The sequence below is a fragment of the Sceloporus undulatus genome, chromosome 1, assembly GCF_019175285.1.
Source record: "Sceloporus undulatus isolate JIND9_A2432 ecotype Alabama chromosome 1, SceUnd_v1.1, whole genome shotgun sequence".
Taxonomy (NCBI): domain Eukaryota; kingdom Metazoa; phylum Chordata; class Lepidosauria; order Squamata; family Phrynosomatidae; genus Sceloporus; species Sceloporus undulatus.
The window spans coordinates 269233500-269253685 of record NC_056522.1 but is presented as its reverse complement, the minus strand read 5'-3'; the positions used below and the strand labels follow the sequence as shown (position 1 = coordinate 269253685).

The window sequence follows — 20186 nt, the reverse complement described above, 5'->3', positions numbered from 1 at the left end:
GAGGCTGGATGGCCATCTGTCGGGGATATTTTGATCTGGATTTCCTGCATGGCAGGGGGTTGGACTGGATGGGCCTTGCGGTCTCTTCCAACTCTATGATTCTATGATTCTATGAAAAAGGATTCTACATAAACATCAGGAAGAAGTTACTTACTGTAAGAGTTTTTCAGCAGTGGAATAGATTGCCTCAGAGAGTAGTGGATTCTCTTTCTTTGGAAATCTTTAAACAGAAGTTAGATGGTCATCTTTTAGGGATGCTTTAGTTGTATACTTCTCCATGGCAAGGTATTGGATTAGATCAGGGGTTCCCAACTTGGAGGGTCTGCACCCCTAGCTGTTGCCAGATGGAATTTCAGGGGGTGCAACAAAGATTGGCTTGTATCCTTATGAATCATGAGCCATCACTCATTTTTTTCTGAATAAATTAGAATCTAATTGCTCAATTTAGATTTTTGTTTTATGCATTGTTAGAAGCTTTTTTTTTTTAAGTTAAATTTGTTCACCCACAGTCTTGTATGTTGTTCAGTTTGTGGTTCGAAAATCAGAAATTGGACTCCTTCATCTTCAAATATGATATTACTTTGATAGGGAGTGCAAACATTAATCAAACATTTCCTAGTATGAAAGGGCATAGAAAAGACTGAGAACCACTGGACTAGATGATCCTTGTTTTCCCTTTCAGCTCTAAAATTCTATTATTGTAGCAGCAGCAGCAGCAAAAAAAACCCATCCCTCTGCAGGACCCAAGTATGCATCAGGCACAGAAGGGAGGTAACTTTATGTTGACCTTAATCCCTTTTTTGAGAAGTAATTTTCATGTATCACATTAAGGGATTTCCAAATGAGTCTAGTGGGAAGAACAAATGGGAGCAGGGAGAGATTTTCATTGCTAAAGGCCATTTTAGCTTATGTATCAGTAACACCACAATAATGATGGTAGTGCCAACTAGAATTGCCTTAGCATGTCTACTCCTTCCCACATGTCTCCATGCATCAACAGCTGACGCAGACATGCCCAGTGACTGATCTGTTGGTCCTAACATGTGGTACACCTATAATCATCCCAGAGTAGATTTCATTGTTACTGGAAATATAATAAGTAACACAGTAGGTGTTATTAGGAGGACAGGGAAATTGGCCATCTGTTAATGAAAGGTCAGCTGGAGAATGAGGCAAGGAACAAAAGCAAGATGCAATAAAACTGGTGCCACTAGGAATCAGATTATAGTAAATTGTAGTACTATGTCTACTGCTCTGGTACTGTCAGGAAATTGTTATTTATGATGAGAGCAGAGAGCTATGCTGTCTTTAGAAGAACATTCATAATTCATGTTACTGTATATTAAATTGCCACTGCAAATTGCATATCACAGTTGCTCCAGCTGTTGTTATCAACCACACTTGGTGTTATCAGTTACTACATTTAGCAACATACTACCTCTGACGCAAAGTATTCTATATGTCTAATAGTCATATTCAGGCTATTCTCCATGAATCTGTCTAATTATCCTTTATTTGGATTTGAGCAAAGCACATGATAAAGTCCCCAATTATATTTTGATAAAGAACAGATTAAATGTGGAATAGATGGAAATACCAAAAGAGGATTTATAATTGGTCAGAAAGGCATGTTCTAAGAGTCATCATCAGTAGCTGTCCTTCAAGCTGGAAGAAGGTTACAGCTGAGTGCTGCAGAGTTCTGTCCTGGAACTATCACTTGTCGATATTTTATTAGTGACTTAGGAGCTTATTGCTCACCAAAAAAACCTCTTCCGATTTACAGCCGATTACAGAATGCAGTTGGGTATTATCATAGGGAAAATGCTGCCGATTCCATTGCCCAACTGCATCCCACCTAAAACTTGGCTATAAGTGGCGTTCAGCTGGCTGATTTGTAAAGCTGGGAAGCGTCTGACTTTGCAAATCGGTCAGCTGAGTGTGGCTTCTAGCTGGGTTTTAGGTGGGATGCAGTCGGGTGGCAGAATTGATGGCATTTTCCCTGCAATAATACCTGACTGCATCCCATAATTAGCTGTAAATCGAAACCACTTTTTTCTCTCCTCCACTAGGAAAGAGGTGTAAAGCAGAAAACATATACAGGGGTAGCATTGTTGGTTGTATAACAAAGTACAAAAACATCCACAACCCCAAAGTCAGAATCATAGTGAAATTTCAGCCATTTCCCATTGTAGGGTGCTTTGAACAGAAGTCATATGATTCCTGACCAAGATGGACAAGCATATCTGTTGCAGTTATGAAATTCCAAGTGTGAGAAAACCTGCAAATCATCCTGTTGCTCAGTTTTAAGAGACTTCTAAAAAAAACTGTTTACTTTCTTAGCTTTTCTAAAATAGTGTTGCGTGGAAAGTTACACAGTCAGTAATTTGCACTGCTTGACACTGTTTTTATCCATCTTGTCTCTAATATTATGTTTCTGTAGTTTTATGTTTTTCAATTGATTTTGATTTCAACAGAAAGTCAGTTAATGCATATTAAATTACAAAACCAATTACAGGGAATGAATGTTTTTGTCAAAATAAGGCCAACAAACATACTGTAATATGGGAAAGTTTGGAATGCATTGTTACTTCAGTCTTTGGTCATTTTGGCCACTTGCTGAGAAACTATCCAATATCAATCCAGCACTGAGGACAGGCTCAGTGAGAATGCTGGCTGGGAGATTTTTGAAGTTGTAGTCCAAAAAAGTACTTAATATCCAAGCTCATTTGGCTAGAATTATGTGAAGCAGAAAGATAGAAAATTCTCCTTTAACCTTAGTTGCTCTCAATTACATGTGCCTTTTCTCCATGCATTATTTATTATTTTTGTGCATTATTCATCTTTCTTTGATTTCTCTCAAAGCAAGATTTCCAAGGCAGAAGGTTCAAAATGATGAAAGGGATGAAGTGGGCGCTGGTCCATGAAGCTTTCTGCCATAATACATTTCTCTGTCGTTGAGGTGTCTCAAGAGATTCTGTAATTTTTGCTGCAACAGAGTGAAAGCACAATCCTAATTGGCAAAAGTGTCCAGGGGCCAGTTTAGCTGACACTAGACCAGTTGAAGCTGTGCTGACTCTCAACCCTTCCCAGCGCACAGATGTTAGAAATTACTTCCACACTCTGAACTAACTTTGCACCAGCATTATGACTCTTTATGCAAGCTGGAGAAAATCTGGATCTGGTGTGACTCATCTCCTCCCTCACCCAACCAACTTGGGGCTTCTTTGCCCTCTTCTTTTGGCAAATATTAGCCACTAGAGCTGTTCTTCTGGCAGATTACACTGTTGGCAGAGCTCTGAGATCAGTGGGCAGAAGAGGGTACTGGCAGCAGAGGGGACCTGCTGCTGGTTTATCTCTAATCTTAACCCTAGGAGCAGCTAGTAGGTTCCGTGTCATTGGAGTGGTGAATCCTTGCCAGGTTTTAGCTCAGCCTTGAAAGGAGCTATCCAAGGTACCAATTCCATTTTGGATAGATTCTTTAAATCCTGGAGCTGAAAACAACCTGCTATTGTTTAATCCACTGTAAACCAGCACATCTTTGATTTTGGATTACAGGGCAGATACTCTTCTGGCAATTGATCTAGGAAGATTTTTCTTAGTCTGCTGGGCAGTGGTTTTTCCAGTTCTTACGTTGTTGTTGTCATGTGCCTTCCACTCATTTCTGACTTATGGCAACAAAGGTGAACCTATCACAGGGTTTTCTTGGCAAGATTTGTACAGAGGGAATTTGTCATTGCCTTCCTCTGAGGCTAAGAGGGTGACTTGCCCAAGGTCAGCCAGTGAGTTTCCATGGTAGAGCAGAGATTCAAACTCTGGTCTCCAGAGTCATAGACCAACACTGACACCACTACATCACACTTCTTATATGTTTCAAGTATTCAAAAATTAACTAAAATGATTTAGGGCTACAATATTATGCAAAATTTCCTGAGAGTCATTCGACAGACTGTTATATATTTCTGTGTAAACATATATGTGACTGCCCCTCACATCATGTATTAGCCCACCGCTCTGTCCTCGTTATACTGTATGTATGTGTGTGTGTGTGTGTGCGCGCGTATATATTTCTGTTTTAATGGATATTTTAATTGTAATATGTTTAATCCTGTTTTAAGGGGTGGGGAGAATTTGGGATACAATGCTGTAAATGTGGATTTTAATGTGTTGTGAGCCGCTTTGATTGTCTTGTCACAGAAAAGCAGGATACAAATAAAAGTTTTATCTATCTATCTATCTATTTATTATTATTATTCTGTAAAGCTCTCTTGAAAGAAAAAGACAATTTGTTTTTCAGGTTTCATAATAAAAAATATAGGACTGTTTTTATTTTCAGAGGGTTGGATTTGAAATAAGTCATGTTTAAAATAGAGCATTTAAAAGCAATGGGTCTCAAGTTGTTTTCAGTGGGTCTGCTGTAGTCATGACTCGGTCTGGATTTAACCGAAAGCTGACAAAGCATTGGTTCATGATATATGATATACTGTATAGCATAAGACAGACAGACAGACCAACATCACATATTGTGCTTAACACATACTCCCTTTATTTATTATTAGGTTGGGAAGGGACTAAATTTGGATTTTATTGTATTCCCTGTATTTTTATTGTAACCTGCTCGGATTCCTTGTGACATGCATAATGGCTTATTTATTTATGTATTTATAATATTTTTAATCTGTCTCTTAGAGTGAACTCATAAGACCCTCTTACAAGGCAGCTTACTAGATAGGCAAAAAGATGAAAATACATTTTAAATACATTTTAAATGACCATTCATTCAAACTAAAGATTAAAATATTCATTGTTGGTGGAAATAAATCTGTCTTCCTGCATTCTTTAAAAAACTAGCAGTGATGAGTCCACTTGTATATCTCTGGAGAGAGCACTCCTACAGTGTGGTGCTGCTACTGAGAAAGCCCTGTCCTTCAAATCCATTAGCCTAAAGGCTTTCACTTATAACGACAGAGTGGGGTCTTTGACACTGTGCTGGCAGGCACATACAAGCATAGGCACAGCTTCAGACCTCATTGCTCCAAACAACTGAGGGAGCTGAAAGGATTGAACTGGGGCAGTGTTAATGGCACAGAATAGGTGTAATATGATCTACAAGTTCAGTTTCTCTGTTTTAAGATGCTGCATTCTGTGCCATTTGCAGTTTCTAAAGCATCTTCAAGAGCAGACCCACACAGTGCACTATTCCATTCTATTCTATTCTGTTACGTTATTTATATCTTGCCTCTTCCACAAAGCTTGGTGGTTTAAAGCAAGCAAGCAAATAAATATATATATAAATAAAATTATATAATAATAGTACAACATGCCAAAAAAAACCCAAGCCTATTTTCTTGTAAAACAATCAGTTTCAAAAAGGCTGCTGGAATAAAAATCAGCATCATTTGCTGCCCAGCACATCACCAATGCATGGTTCATTAGGTTGTGTTTCTTTTATCTGGAATTCCAAAATCCCAAATACTCCAAAATTGTCCACATGCATGGCTGAGACACAGACTGAGGCGATGACACTTTTGCTTTCTGTTGGTTCAATGTACAAAAACTTTGTTTCGTGCACAACATTATTAAAATATTATATATAAAATTACCTTCAGGTTATGTTTACAAGATGTATATGAAATGTCAATGAAGTTTATGTTCAGAGTTGGGTCTTCTCTCCAAGTTATGTATATGCAAATATTCCAAAATCTGAAAAAATTCAAAATCCAAAACACTTCTGGTCCCAAGCATTTCAAGTAAGGAAAACTCAACCTGTAGCTAGCTCAGCTTTCTCTAGACAAGCATGAAACTGCCAAACCAGCAAGTGTTTGAAAAAGATTTTTTTGTAAGCAGCAACTTCCATCAAAATTAGCACATTTCCTAAACCAAAGTAATTTTGTTTTACCTGGATGAATCTTTATTTTGCTAACATTTCAATTTCCCCCTTCTCTGAGCTGCTCAGACACCCATCCAGAGTTTCAAACAGATTTCTGGGATTGCATGGCAGAAAAGAGATTGGAACTATGTCTCATTATTTTCATACCAATGACACCTTGACCCAAATCCCGATTTTCATGTAGATATTAAAAAGCATTATGGATAAGATGAAGCATTTAAAATGTCAGTGGCTAAGAAGTGAACAAAAGTCCCTCAGCACCACCTTCTGCTTCTGCCTCCTCAGGAAGGATTGGAACCACTGTAACATGATTTTTCCAAGCCTCATTTCAAAGAGACTGTCTAAAAGGGTTTTCTGTTGTGACAGAAAACAATAGCATACTGTGTAGACTATGAGTGCAAGCCTGTATATTTCTACTCAAAGGCAAGCCCATTGAGTTTAATGTGTCTTACTTTCTGGTAAGTGGATTGCAGTTTAAACAGTCAGACTTCCACATTTGCTGGTGTTAGGGGTTCAGGGCCACTGTCAAAGTGGGAAAACTGCAAATAACTCTAGGCCTTCCCAAACCATATTTAGCACACAAAAAAAGTATGATTTGCAGATTCAACCCATGATGGATGCCTTCAAGGTGGTGGGGCTCCTTCACAAGGCAGAAATAGAGGGTGACAGGGCTTGCCACTTCCTCCATTGCTGTCCTACACCATTTTTAATTGGGACTTATTTATTTATTCCATTTATTTATATCCTGCCTTCCTCCCAGAACAGGGATTCAAGGTGGCTAAAAAAATCTAAAACAGTCCAAGTTTAAACAGTATAAAACATTAAAAATAAAAAGTTTAAAAGACAATTAAACAATTAAAAACATTACATTATTAAAAATTAAAATTTAAAACTCCTTAAAACAAAAACAAAGCAGTATCCATGTCATGTGAAGGCCTGATGGTATAAAAATGTCTGCTTGCCATTGGAAGGACAGCAGGGAGGGAGCCATCCTGGCCTTCCTAGGGAGGGAGTTCCAGAGCTTGATAGCAGCCACTGAGAAGGTCCTCTCTCTTGTTTCCCACCAAACACACCTGAGAAGGTAGTGGGACAGAGAGAAGGACCTCTCTCAACGACCTCAATATTCTTGGAGGCTCATACAAGGTGATACGGTCATTCAAATAACCTGAACCCAAGTTGTATAGGGTTTTATAGGTCAAAATCAGCACTTTGAATGGTGCGCGAAATGGACTGGCAGCCAATGGAGCTGTTGCAACAAGGGAGTTGATTTTTGTACTAATGCTACTCACATAAATCATAATTCCCATAGATCATTGAATGTAATAGTTGTGACATAAACAAACTAGCAAATTAAAATTATATCTTTAAATTACAATATCATATGCATGATCTGAATGTATTTACATGTACACCGTTTCAAGTAATTAAAGCAAAAATGTGGTAAGATATGATTTTAAAAAAAGAAAAATTAACAGTAAAAACATTTTTATCTTTTAAAAAATATTTTTCAATTTCTCCCTTAAAAAAAAAAAATCTGGGGCCATCCTCTTCTGCTCTCCACTCACATCACCTCTTCACCATTTTAAAGGGACGCAGGCAAACATCACAGCCTGTTCCTGCCAAAAGGCAGATGTTTGGGTGGCAATGGTGTCACTCCTTGCATAGTGTGTCACCTGCTGCAGCCCACACACCCCTGCAAACCCCCCCCCCCATGATGCCCCCATAATAACCTGCTTTGCTGTACAGTGGGCCCTTTCTCATGGCACGGCTGTGCACTTGTGCCATGTCAGCACACACCATTCTCCCTGTTGCTGCGCGGCTTCAGCATAAGCTGAATGCCATATATAGTGTGCCCGCATATGGCGAGGCACACTGTTAGCTCACATTAATCTATCTGTCAATACTGATTGTATTTTTAGTTTTCTTCAGTACAGTGGACTCTTGGTATCCACTTTGGTTTGGTTCTAGGGCCCCCTTTGGATACTAAAATCCATGGATGCTCAAATCCTATTGTATACAATACAGTAGATAATAAAACAGTGTCCCTTATATAAAATGGCAAAAATCAAGCTTTGACTTTTGGAATTTATATATTTTTTGAATATTTTCAAACTGTGGATGCTTGAATCCATGGATAAAGAATCTGTGCATAAGGAAGGCTGACTGTTCTGGCTTGAGATAGTTGAATATCAATTAAAATCAAAATATGCCTTTCAGCTCCCAAAGGGAAAAACAGTAAAAGCTAGCAATATGGTTCTTGTCTAGGCTACTCAGCAGTTATTGAAACAACATTAGGAAATAAAAGGGGTCTGTTGGCTTCCCTCTCAGTAATGAATGTGGAGAGTATCAAATAATCTTAAGAGACACATTCAGTGACACTTCCCTTCTAATAGACTTGCTAAAGTAGAAGGATGTTTGCAACAGGGTAGAGTAGATGACACTACAAAAAGGAACTAGCAGTATTTTCAGGATATAAATAATGCTGGATAGGAATACAGAAACTGAAAACCAAAACCTCCAATGAATTTCTTCATTGCCAGTTATTAGCAGCATAATATGGCTACCAATAAATGGGCTTCTCATCTAAATTGAGAGTAAGAAGATTTAGATGTGACCCTAAGGAACAGCATGGTGTTGAGGTTTCAGTGTTGATCTAGGACTCTGGAGACCAGGCTTTAAATCTCAGTCTTAGGTGAAGGCAAAGAGCCCACTGTACTTAACAAGAAAACCCTGTGCTAGCTTATCCTTAGGGTCACCAAAAGTTTTCAGCACAGGCACACATCAACAAGGAACAGCACAGAAGGAAGAGCTTTTAAAGGTTCCCTATTGTAACAACTGATAGCTCTCCTAGAAGAGCCAACTAGAAGAATTTTTGAGAGAAGATGGTGAGGGTGGAGAAGACAGGAAGCAGCAGCAACAAAAGAGGTTCACCTCTTTTCAGTCACATTTCTACTCTTATTTTCTCTCTTTAGCTCCTGTTATTTTTAAGCTCTTTTACTACACCCCCCCCCCCCATTTGACCTTTAGTCTCTGGTCTGGATTAGAACTCTTTTGAGATCAAGAAATTATTTTTAAAAATGAAGGAACTAAATTAATATATTCCTTCTAATCCTCAGTGGCAGTTGGCAGCTTCCGTGCTTGTAGGGCAATGAAGTAGTTTTGAGTTTTAGTCCAGATTTCAAATGAGCTTTTCAAGGTGCTGAACCCTATCTCCAAACGAGCAACTTTATATCTTAGGCTAAAACCTGGTGAGACCAGTACCAAACTGATATGGAAGCCACCAGCTGAGACTGTTAATATTTATGCAAATGTTCGTATACATTTTTCCCTCCTCTTCACAGCTGTGTTAAGGAAAAGAGGAGTGGAAGAACACAAGTCCAAGGCTCACATACATAACCCTAACCCCTGGCTCAGTATTACATTTTTACTAGCCCTATATGAAGTCATGCAGTTTATTTATCACTCAGGATAAACATGACAGAAAACACCATTTTAAACTTTCTTGGCATTGTATTTCAAAACTGGCTTAAAACAGAGTTTCCAATGCTTTCCAACTTCCTTCTGAACTTCCTCTTTTTTCCTACCTTTCCAACTCACTGACAGACCTCTCTTTGACAAGCAAGGACACAGAACTCCTGTACACCTCCTCTGTATGTATGCACCCCATTTTCGTGTGTTAACTGCCAGTAGAGGTTACAGCCCACTCCTAGAATTAGAAGAGAATAACAGCTGGGCATTTGAGACCCTCATAAAATCGCCTAGACAGGGAAGAATGCAAAAGCTGGAAGAGTTGCTGTAATCTAAAGCTCTCATTTTATCCCTACCTCTCTACACTATCAATGCAAAACATATCAGGGTAGCAATCATGCTAAATCATTGTTGGGAATATAATAAATGTAGCATTGCCTGTTTCCCAGTCCAGTCCCTTCTGATGCCATAATATGCACTTCACCCTGCAGTGTGTCCTGCACCTCTCCATAAAGGCCCACCCTGAAAACCATGGACTTAAAAGACAGACACTCTATAGGAAATACTGAAAAATAAAGCTAAATGCAACTACTGTCTATTATTATTATTATTATTATTATTATTATTATTATTATTAATTTTATTTTTATACCGCTATTCCTTGGAGATCATAGCGGTGTACAGAAAATATAAAAACAGTGTAAAACATATTTTCATTGTATTATCTACTTTTAACTGACTCTCCATGTGCAATTCATCAGGTGGACTCAGTAGTTGCTTGTACAGTATGTACTGTATATACTTGACTAAAAGTCAAGAAATTTATGCCCCAAAATTGAGCCTAAAATTATGGGTTCACTTATATATGGGAAAGGTCCTAAATTAGCCAGCCTGATGCTCCACTCTTGGTGCCTGAAGACATCTCTCTCTCTCTCTCTCTCTCTCTCTGTGTGTGTGTGTGTGTGTGTAAGAAGTTCCCAGTCAGATTTGCTAGCCTTTTCTTCCCATGGAAAAAACACTTCATTTAACTCCACTTGCTTCCTTCCCTAATTCGATTTGCAAACCTCCTCTTCTCATAGAAAAAACACTTCATTTAACACCACTTGCTTCCCTCCCCAGCCTGATTTTCAAGCCTCCTGTTTCCATGGGGGGGGGGGACACCTCCTTAAACATCACTTGCTTCCTTCTCCAGTCCAATTTGCAAGCCTCCTTCCCATGGAAAAAACACCTCATTTAACAGCACTTGCTTTCCTTCTCAATCCGTTGTTAAAACCTCTCCCTCAGCACCTGGGAATCGGTGTTAGGTGGTTGGGAGGGGTCCAGAGAAAGAGAAGGAGGGATGGAAGTGGTATTTTACCTGTTCCATTCTTCCTTATAGCCACCTAAGTTTTACCCTTGACTTATCCATGGTTCATTTCAAAATCCATTATTTTGACCCTGAAACCTTCCCTTAACTTATACTTGTGGTCGACCTAAGTACAAGTATAGGTAGGTAAATATATGCTCCAAAATACTCAAGGTGACTCCACTGACCATGATTGCAGTTGAGTAACAGAATTATTGGATGCAGTTGATTTAAGGTGCAACTTCCTTAGAGATATGGAACAGAATGTTTCATCATCTATTAAGTTAAAGTGCTTTCAAATAGCGAATTCTCATGTGGCAGAACTCTGCTTGTGGAGGCCAAAAGAGTCACTATTAGATACTTAAGCAATAACTTAGAGAAAGCTCTGCATAGTAGCATCTGCCATGCCAGATGATCTGCTTGCTTGCTTGTTTTCAGCATTCAACAATGTCATGTGCTTTCCATCTGGTCTGTCACTAGAACTGAGCACAATAGATGGGAAGGTAGTGTCTTACAGCAGATCCATCAGAACAACACTGAACAATCCATCAGAAACCCTAGTGTATAAAGATGCAGTGGAAAAGCAACCCTGATATAGGGCAGTGTATAAATATATTAATAAATTAATTTAATAAATAATAAATAAAGGCAGTATCCTTATGTAACAGTAAAGGCTACCCTTGTGCAGTGTGCATCACCTTTTTGCTCCAGTATTTTCAAAGGGATGATGCCTTCCTTGTTAGATAACATAAAATGCATAAATGAACTATTTAGGTGATTTATTTACATTATTAATCTTTTCCCCCTCTGGAAGGCAGCAAGTAATAATATATAATCAAGAGGCCTGACATAAATCTCAGTCTAGGACAGGGTGAGTGGACTTTCTTGTACTAGTCCAAAACACAAGCATTTTGAGCTATTCTCTGTTACAGTGGGGGCTTCATTTAAACTTCAATGGCATTTTTCTTGTTTTCATGGCTTTTTGTCTCTTGCACTGTTGATTGCCAGAGGCAATTTTAGTCACTGGCACTGTGGCTTTGATGCATTCATTAATTATTGTTTAAGTGCAATCTAAAAGCATGCTAGCTTTAGAGCAGGACTTGGGGTAAACACCAAAAAGGTGGAGTTTTAAGGAGGTCCAAACTGGCTTTCTATCACAGAATGGATTAAAAGTGACTAAGAAGGCCAGAGGTGACCACTGTGGCCTGTGTATGTAGGAAAATATATGCGCACAATTCTCTTGAAGCAAGCATTTAACTAGAAATAGCATTCATTGCTAAAGATAGGTTATTCCCCCTCAGTATTTACTAGCAAAAAGAACAAATGCAATTATTAAGGGAGGGAAAGAGTGTGAGCAGAGCTTCTGAAGGATTGGCCTTTGGTATGAATACTGTGTGTGCGTGCACGTGTTTGTGCCTTCAAGTCATCTGTTGACTTATGGCAACCCCATGAATTTTGTAGGGTTTTTGTTGGCAAAGAACACTCAGAGGTGGTTTGCCAGCTCCTTCTTCTGAAACATAGCCTACTGCACATGGTATTCCTAACCAGGACCAACCTTGCTTAGCTTTCAAGATCAAATGGGATATGGTTCTTTGGGAAATGCTTTAACCCATACATTATTTTTGACACTGTGATGGGGAGGTTAATTTCAAGAAGGCTGGGGTCTGTGCACATTTCTCTCCATTGCTAAACTTCTGAATTCCAGGTGCCAGACTAAATGAAGAATCAAACATGTTTCAATATGATGTAAGAGTTCTGATTCCTTACATGCAATGGAAAGTTTTAGATAAAAAATGTGCCTAGACTAGATGGCTATGATCTTCCTCATGGAAAGTGGAAATGCATGTTACTCATTAGACAATGTAAATATACTCTAAAAGATTATAAAGCCATATGTTTTATTGTTTTGTGTCAAATATTTTGAAATTCCAATACTTAAGATTATTTATGGGGAATGTTTATGTTATGCCTGGCTGTTAGGCTACATCATTGCCCATGAATTTGGATACTAAGGTGAGCAACCCTGTAGACTCCTGTTGTTGTTGTTAACTTTCTTTGAGTTTAATTCGACTCATGGCAACCCTGTGAAAGAGACACCTCCAAGATTTCCTGTCCTCAGCTGTTCTGCTCAGGTCTTGTAACCCCAGAGCCTTGGCCTCCTTGATTGAGTCTATTCATCTGATATGCGGTTTTCTTTTCTTTCTACTGCCCTCCACTGTCCCTAGCATTATTGTCTTTTCTAATGAGCTGTGGCTTCTCATGATGTGGCCAAAATATAACAGCATCAGTTTCATTATCTCGGGTTTGTTAAATTTTAAATTTTATCTTTTCTTTTAATATAATTTTGTAATTGAATTTTTAATTAATATCATTTACTTTTATAATTTGATAATTTACTATGATCTTTATTTGTGATTTATTATGATGTTTGTTGACTGATGTTTATTTGATGTTTGATTGGTTGATCGTAATACATTTATCTATCTATTTTGGGTTTCAGGAATTATTTGTTTGAATTTTTGGCCATCCACAGTATCCTCAGCACTCTTCTCCAATACTACATATCAAAAGAGGGGCTGTGCAGTCAGCCCCGAAGGGGTGGCCTCCAGCCCCCCTTTTACAACCAGATTGGGACTGTGGAGACTGCATGCTGCAGCCCCAATCTGGCCTTTGCAAATCACAAAAAGGAGCTGCAAAAAGTGCCTCCTTTCTGTGCCCTGCAAAGGGTGTGATAGCTGCACTGCTGTGGCTTTACAGTGCTCCTTTGGTGCTGTGTCGTGCGAACTCAGTGCCGGAGGAGCACCATCATGTTGTGCACCATGTAGAGTGGCATGTGATATCACAGTGCCCTGGAGGTAGAGTCGGGGCATGCGTCATGTGGATGCCAGCCATGCCCTGGCTCTGCCCCCAGACCAGCGTTAATGGATGGTCTGCACAGGGCCTGAGTTGATTTTCTTTTTACTGTATTTGCTTTCTTCACTGTTCAGCTCTCACATCCATTCATGGCGATGGAAAATATAATGGCTTGGATGATAATAATCTTAGTGTTCAGTTTTATATCTTTCCACTTTAGTATCTTGTCTAAAGCTGTCCTTCCTGCTCGTAGTCTTCTTCTGGTTTCTTTACTATAATCTCTATCCTGATTAGAATCATAGAATCATAGAGTTGGAAGAGACCACAAGGGCCATCCAGTCCAACCCCCTGCCATGCAGGAAATCCAAATCAAAGCATTCCCGACAGATGGCCATCCAGCCTCCGTTTGAAGACCTCCAAGGAGGGAGACTCCACTACACTCTGAGGAAGTGTGTTCCACTGTCGAACAGCCCTTACTGTCAAGAAGTTCCTCCCAATGTTGAGGTGGAATCTCTTTTCCTGCAGCTTGCATCCATTGCTCCGGGTCCTAGTCTCTGGAGCAGCAGAAAACAAGCTTGCTCCCTCCTCAATATGACTTCCCTTCAAATATTTAAACAGAGCTATCATATCACCTCTTAACCTTCTTTTCTCCAGGCTAAACATCCCCAGCTCCCTAAGTCGTTCCTCATAGGGCAAGGTTTCCAGACCCTTCACCATTTTAGTCTCCCTCCTTTGGACACGCTCCAGTTTCTCAATGTCCTTTTTGAATTGTGGTGCCCAGAACTGGACACAATATTCCAGGTGGGGCCTGACCAGAGCAGAATATAGTGGCACTATTACTTCCCTTGATCGAGACACTATACTTCTATTGATGCAGCCTGAAATTGCATTGGCCTTGTTAGCTGTCGCATCGCACTGGTGACTCATGTTCAACTTGTGGTCTACTTGGACTCCTAGATCCCTTTCACATGTTGTCTCCTTAAGCCAGGTATCCCCCATCCTATATCTGTGCATTTCATTTTTTCGCCCTAAGTGCAGTACCTTACATTTCTCCCTGTTGAAGTTCATTTTGTTAGCTGTGGCCCAGCTTTCTAGTCTATTCAGGTCATTTTGAATTTTGATCCTGTCCTCTGGAGTATTAGCTATTCCTCCTAATTTGGTGTCATCTGCAAATTTGATAAGTTTTCCCCCAATTTTTTCCTCCAAGTCATTGATAAAGATGTTGAACAGTACTGGGCCAAGGACAGACCCCTGTGGGACCCCACTGGTCACTTCTCTCCAGGATGAAAAGGTGCCATTGTTAACTAGAGAATTCCTAACAGATTGATACTGACAAATGGCAATGGACCTACAAATTCCTCAGATCAAGAGATAGAGATGGAGGAATCACACCTGTTTCAGCTGGCTTTGAATCCTTCTGGGCATGAAGGAGTGTAAAGGGTTCCCTGTGCCAGTTGAGCACTGCATGCATGGCAAGGTACTGCTGAGTTCTAGTTATTTGATCCTGACTCCCAGATTGTCTTCTGATTCTGACTGATGGTTCATTCCATGGTCCACAGGAGACTGCTAACCACAGTCCAGCTCTGGCAGCTATTCTGCAGTGATATTATTTGGTTAAAAGGCCATGCTGGCTGGGAAATTCTGGGAACTAAAGTTTTGAAAAGTTACTTTCCCAAGTTCTGTAATTTTTATATGTTTGAGCCAGCAGAAAGTCATAGGGGAAGGTTTTCTTTCTCCTACTAAGAACAAGGCAAATCCAGGGCAGCTTTTGCCTCTAGACAAGTCATTCTGCTGTGTATCTCTATCAGGAATCAGGTCACAATCTCACACTCACTTACTTGTCTGGGAGCAACTCCAGTTCAACTCAGTATGTCTTATTTATATGGACTGCACTACAAACACTCCTGTTTGCCAGCACTGATTAAAACATATTCCAATCACAAGTGCTTTCACAGTTTAAACTAAAAGCACTACGTCATTAAGAGCTAAAGCTGTGGTGTCTGGTGACTCCCCTGTAACTGGTGAACCCCCAGTTCTGGGTTTTATCCAAACTTTAAAAAAGATATACAAGTTGTTGAATGTACTTTGTGGATAGAATTCATAACTGAATAACTCTTTAAACTTCATACTCAAGACCAGGGGGGATTCACTGTCCAGTTGATATGGGAGTTGCCAGCTGTTGCTGGACTATAGGGATCAATGGAGTTTGCTTCTCTTGCTGGAATGCTAAACACTTAGGAATAAGCACAATTTTGGGGTAGAAAAAGATCGCATGTTCTCAAAAGAAAATAAGATTAAATAAAATGAGCATCAGTAGCTTTCTATGTTCCTGACCATGAGTGCCATGTAAATAAGATGCTAGAAGGAGGAGGAGGAGGAGATTGCAGTGAACAGTGTCAACCCAGGTCAGTTTTTTTCCCATCAACTGCTGCTGTTGTGAGATGGAAAGGTCTGAGACGCAGACCCTGGACTTCATCTCTGAGATACAGCCCACAACTGGTGGTTTTTCAAGTGACACTGGAAAATCGACTTCCCAAAGATGGAGGACCCTATCTAGGCTTTTAAAATTTTATCCCCGATTCAAATTCCACTGCAGCATTTAGGCACATGGAGCTTGACTTGTCATGAGCATTTTGATAGGACCATGCTCCTAAGTTCTGTACAGCCTGTAGCTCATATTAATCTGCCTACAATGATTAAGACATAACAGTAGAACAGGCTTCCTGAAAGGTGAGGGGCTCTCCCTTATGAGAGGTTTTTATGTACAAGCAAGATGGCCATCTATCAAAGGGAAATATAGGAAATGTAGTGAAATCCACTGCTGTAGTAGTGGATTTGCTGAATCTAAAGGGTTGTATGACCTTGGGGTCACTTTCAACTCTGGTTATGCAATAATTGCTCATTTTTTGCATGTATAGCCAATATTTTAGTTTATAGCAACATTTTTATAGTCCAGGCCAATTCTCACTTACCATATATATATATATGCATTGATAATTGCTAAGTAGAGCTTTGTGGGGTCTTGTCTTGTGTTGTCTTGAGAACAATCATGTTCTCCTTGTATCTTAAACTTATCTGGCCAGCTCTTGCTGACCATATAGCTAATTATTGCATTATCTTTCATGGCCAGCTTGCTCCTTGGCAGCTTGCAAGATGTGTGATTAATGATACTGGTTCTGTTTTTGTTTTAGGCTACTCATTGTTACATAGAAAAACTGATTTAGTGATGGGGGAATATATATCGCCAAACCTGTTTTCATACCAAACTAGAGAGATGATTGGGAAGCCCTGTTTATCTTTTGAACAATATAACCTATTTCAGTGGCACTCTTTTAAACAAAACATGTGTTTTGGGTTTTCAAAGACGAGCGAAGACCTATCAGTTTGGCATTTTATATGCCTATTAACTGCTCAACATTTGAACATTTATACTGCTGTTATTGTTTCATTTGATTACTTATAAACTTTTATATGACAAAATAAACTTTCTTCATATTACTATTAAATAAAATATTTTATCATTTAATAAATATAAATGCATATCATTCTTAGATGTGTGAAATAAAAATGTTTTCATTACTAAAAGCTGAACCTCAGTTTCAAATTCATCCACTGAACTCCTGACTCTATATATTTTGAAGCAACTTTGTAGAGGTTTTAATCAGATTCTCTGTTATGTAAGTCAATTCTTGGGTTGCTGGGTACTAAAAGGAAAGAACTTTCTATTGGGCAGTATTGCCTGACAATGCAATCAAAATATCATGTTCTCCAGCACTTCTGACCACAGATGCAATTTTCGTGCAATGTAAATGCAAGCCTGCAATGTATAACCTATAGCAGATGAAGTAAGCACATTTAATCTTTTATAATTTAGTGCCTTAAAGTTAATAGGAAAAGTATCATTATGTAAATAAAAATGTTAGTGTAATCCATAGATGCACATATAAAATCCTGCTATTCAGACTTCTCATAAATAGCATTCATCTACCATTTAGCTCCATCACTACCTTCCATACCAGCCATGATTCTTATATTTAGGAATAGGTGTATGCATAATTAAGACTGATAGCAATGTCCTAATGTTTTACTTTGGCTTCAGGTGATTTAAGTTACTGTGTCCAGTTCTGGGCACCACAATTTAAGATGTACATTGACAAGCTGGAATGTATCCAGAGAAGAGTGACCAAAAAGTCTGAAAACCAAGCCTTATGAAAAACTCCTCCTGCTATAGATACATATAGATAACAATGCTTGAAAAAACTTGAAATTTGTTTAAAGTGCTTGATTTACATTAACAATAATTTTGTACTCAGTATGTGTGAAATCCTCTGGGATGAGGTGGCTTAGTGGTTAGGATGCCAATTCTGATGATTGGAAGATCAGAAGGTTGGCAGTTCAAACCTAGCAGTTTGAAAGTTGCATGATGGGGTGAGCTCTTGTCACTAGTCCCAGATTCTGCCAACCTAGCAGTTTGAAAGCATGCAAATGCAAGTAGATAGGTGCCACTTAAGTGGGAAGGTAACAGCATTCAGTGCAGTCACGCTTGCCACATGCCCACCAGAGCAGTCCTCGGGCAACACTGGCTCTTTGGTTTAGAAACGGAGATGAGTACCACCCCCTACAGTCGGTTATGGCTAGACGTTCATATCAAGGGACTACCTTTGCCTTTATATGTGAAATCACATAATAATAATGTTGACAATCAGTGCATGTTGCTGTATTCATGTAATGTTCTTTTAGTAGCTTCCTTAAAGTTTCGTTGTGAAACTGTACTTACCAAAGCACTGTTGGTAACTGTCCAATATGTTGCTTGTACTGATACACAAAACACTATAGCAAAACAGAAGAACCCCTATGGATAAGCAAAAAGAAATATTAGAATGAATACTTCTGGAAAAGATTGCTATTTCTAGTATTTTTGTTTATAAGCAATTTTATCTCTATATTTATGCAATAGGAAGTTCATCACCCACAGCACCTCTGTTGATTCGACAGAATGCAAACAAAGAAAGCTGTAAAAACAGCTGTTAAACCTACTCTCAATTGTACAAATGAAATAATATTTAAATATACTTGAGGCCTGCTGCCAACATGTTCATATATTCATGAAACAACTGGGTCACCCACTTGCCCTGCCAATCAATGGAAAGTCTGTCCCCATCCGTAATACATGTATGCTTTTTCTCTGCAACCCCTTTGTTTCTCTCCCCTTTATTTCTCTGTAATCCTTTTGTTTCGTCCATCTCCCCCTCCTATCTTTTTGTTTTCCTATCTTCTATGCTTCTGTCTCCCACACCACTGCTCCCATACACATTCACCTCTTCCTTCTCTTTCTTTGGCTCTATCCGTCACTTGCTTTCAGAGACACTTACAAGCAGCTCATTCATTCAGTTCATTTAGATTCTCTTTCTCTTCCCCCCCCCCCCCACTTTAAAACATTTTAGTTGATTTATTGTTTGGCTCACAACCAATTAAGTAATCCAATTTTCCATGTTATCAGAGCCTAAAGCAATGTTTTGGAAATATTGTATGAAGAGTACAACTTACGATTTAAAATGCGGTAGTTACAACACACAAGGAAATACTTTATTATTTTCTCTTTCTTTTTGGTTTAATTTAATAATATATTTAGACATTTGATCAAAAATACCCTCAAACAAAAATATGTGCTGCCTTTGCCTTTATTGTCAGATTGTTGAAAGCAAACATCAGTCAACACATCCTTTATGTATTTAATCTAGTGCTGGCAGGATTCAGCCTTTCAAATAACTATCATATTCCAAGTATACAGTTCTCAGTTGCTTCCCTGTCTGTTTCCCACCTTCCCATCCCTAGAAGACACTGTACTAATTTGCTTTCATTTCAATGGGCCTCATGCCTGAGACCATCCCACTGTGTTGCATCCATGGATATGCAAGCAGATAGGCAATAGTAATTCAGTTTCTTGTGACACTCCGCCCTCCCCAGTAATTGGCAAATTACTTCTGCTTCTAAACTGGAGTTGGCAACTGTGGGAGATCTGTGGGCCAGTTTTTGCCCCTAGGACTCTCCTGGAAATCGGTCAGATTGCCAAATAGGCCACACACAAAAACAAAACAAAACAAAACCCAAAGCAAAAAGTGGTCAGAACTCCATTCTGTTCTTAAAAACTGATGTGAATTAGCAGTGCAGGGAGGCAACAATATATTTGAAAGGGAAATTGCTTTGGAGAAGCAATTTATCCACTTCTTTTTGGCCAGAAAAAGGGTGGTTCAAGGAGTCTGGAGCTCTGAAGGCCACCAAAACTGCTTTGGGGAGCCCAGGCAGCCTCAGGATTTTCTTGCTGCCTGTTGTAAATCCAATGGGGGAAAGCAGGGCAACATTTCCAAGTGCGAAATCATTTGCTCTACATAGAAAACTAAAAGCCTACCTTCCTTTCAGAGGCATATATAGCTATCTCAATTTCCAAGAATACCCGTGTGATATGGCAATTTGGCTACTGTGTTCAAGTCAACCAAGTCCAAAACAAGCTTGCGTGAAACTTACCATTTTACTTTACTGTGATGTATGCATCTGTGGTCTAATCTGCACTGCAGAAATAACACAGTTGGGCACTGATTTAACTACCATGGCTCAGTGCTATAGAATTCTGGG

At 39.2% G+C, this 20186-nt stretch overlaps 1 protein-coding gene across 2 annotated transcripts in view; it reads right to left on the bottom strand.

Moving 5' to 3' along the window:
- Positions 1-20186, bottom strand: part of TSPAN32 (tetraspanin 32) — a 60962-nt gene that overhangs the window by 23135 nt on the left and 17641 nt on the right. For both annotated transcript variants that reach the window (XM_042445626.1, XM_042445627.1), the window contains exon 4: positions 18331-18405. In XM_042445626.1, the coding sequence (XP_042301560.1) occupies positions 18331-18405 (75 nt within the window). The remainder of the gene's footprint in view (positions 1-18330; positions 18406-20186) is intronic.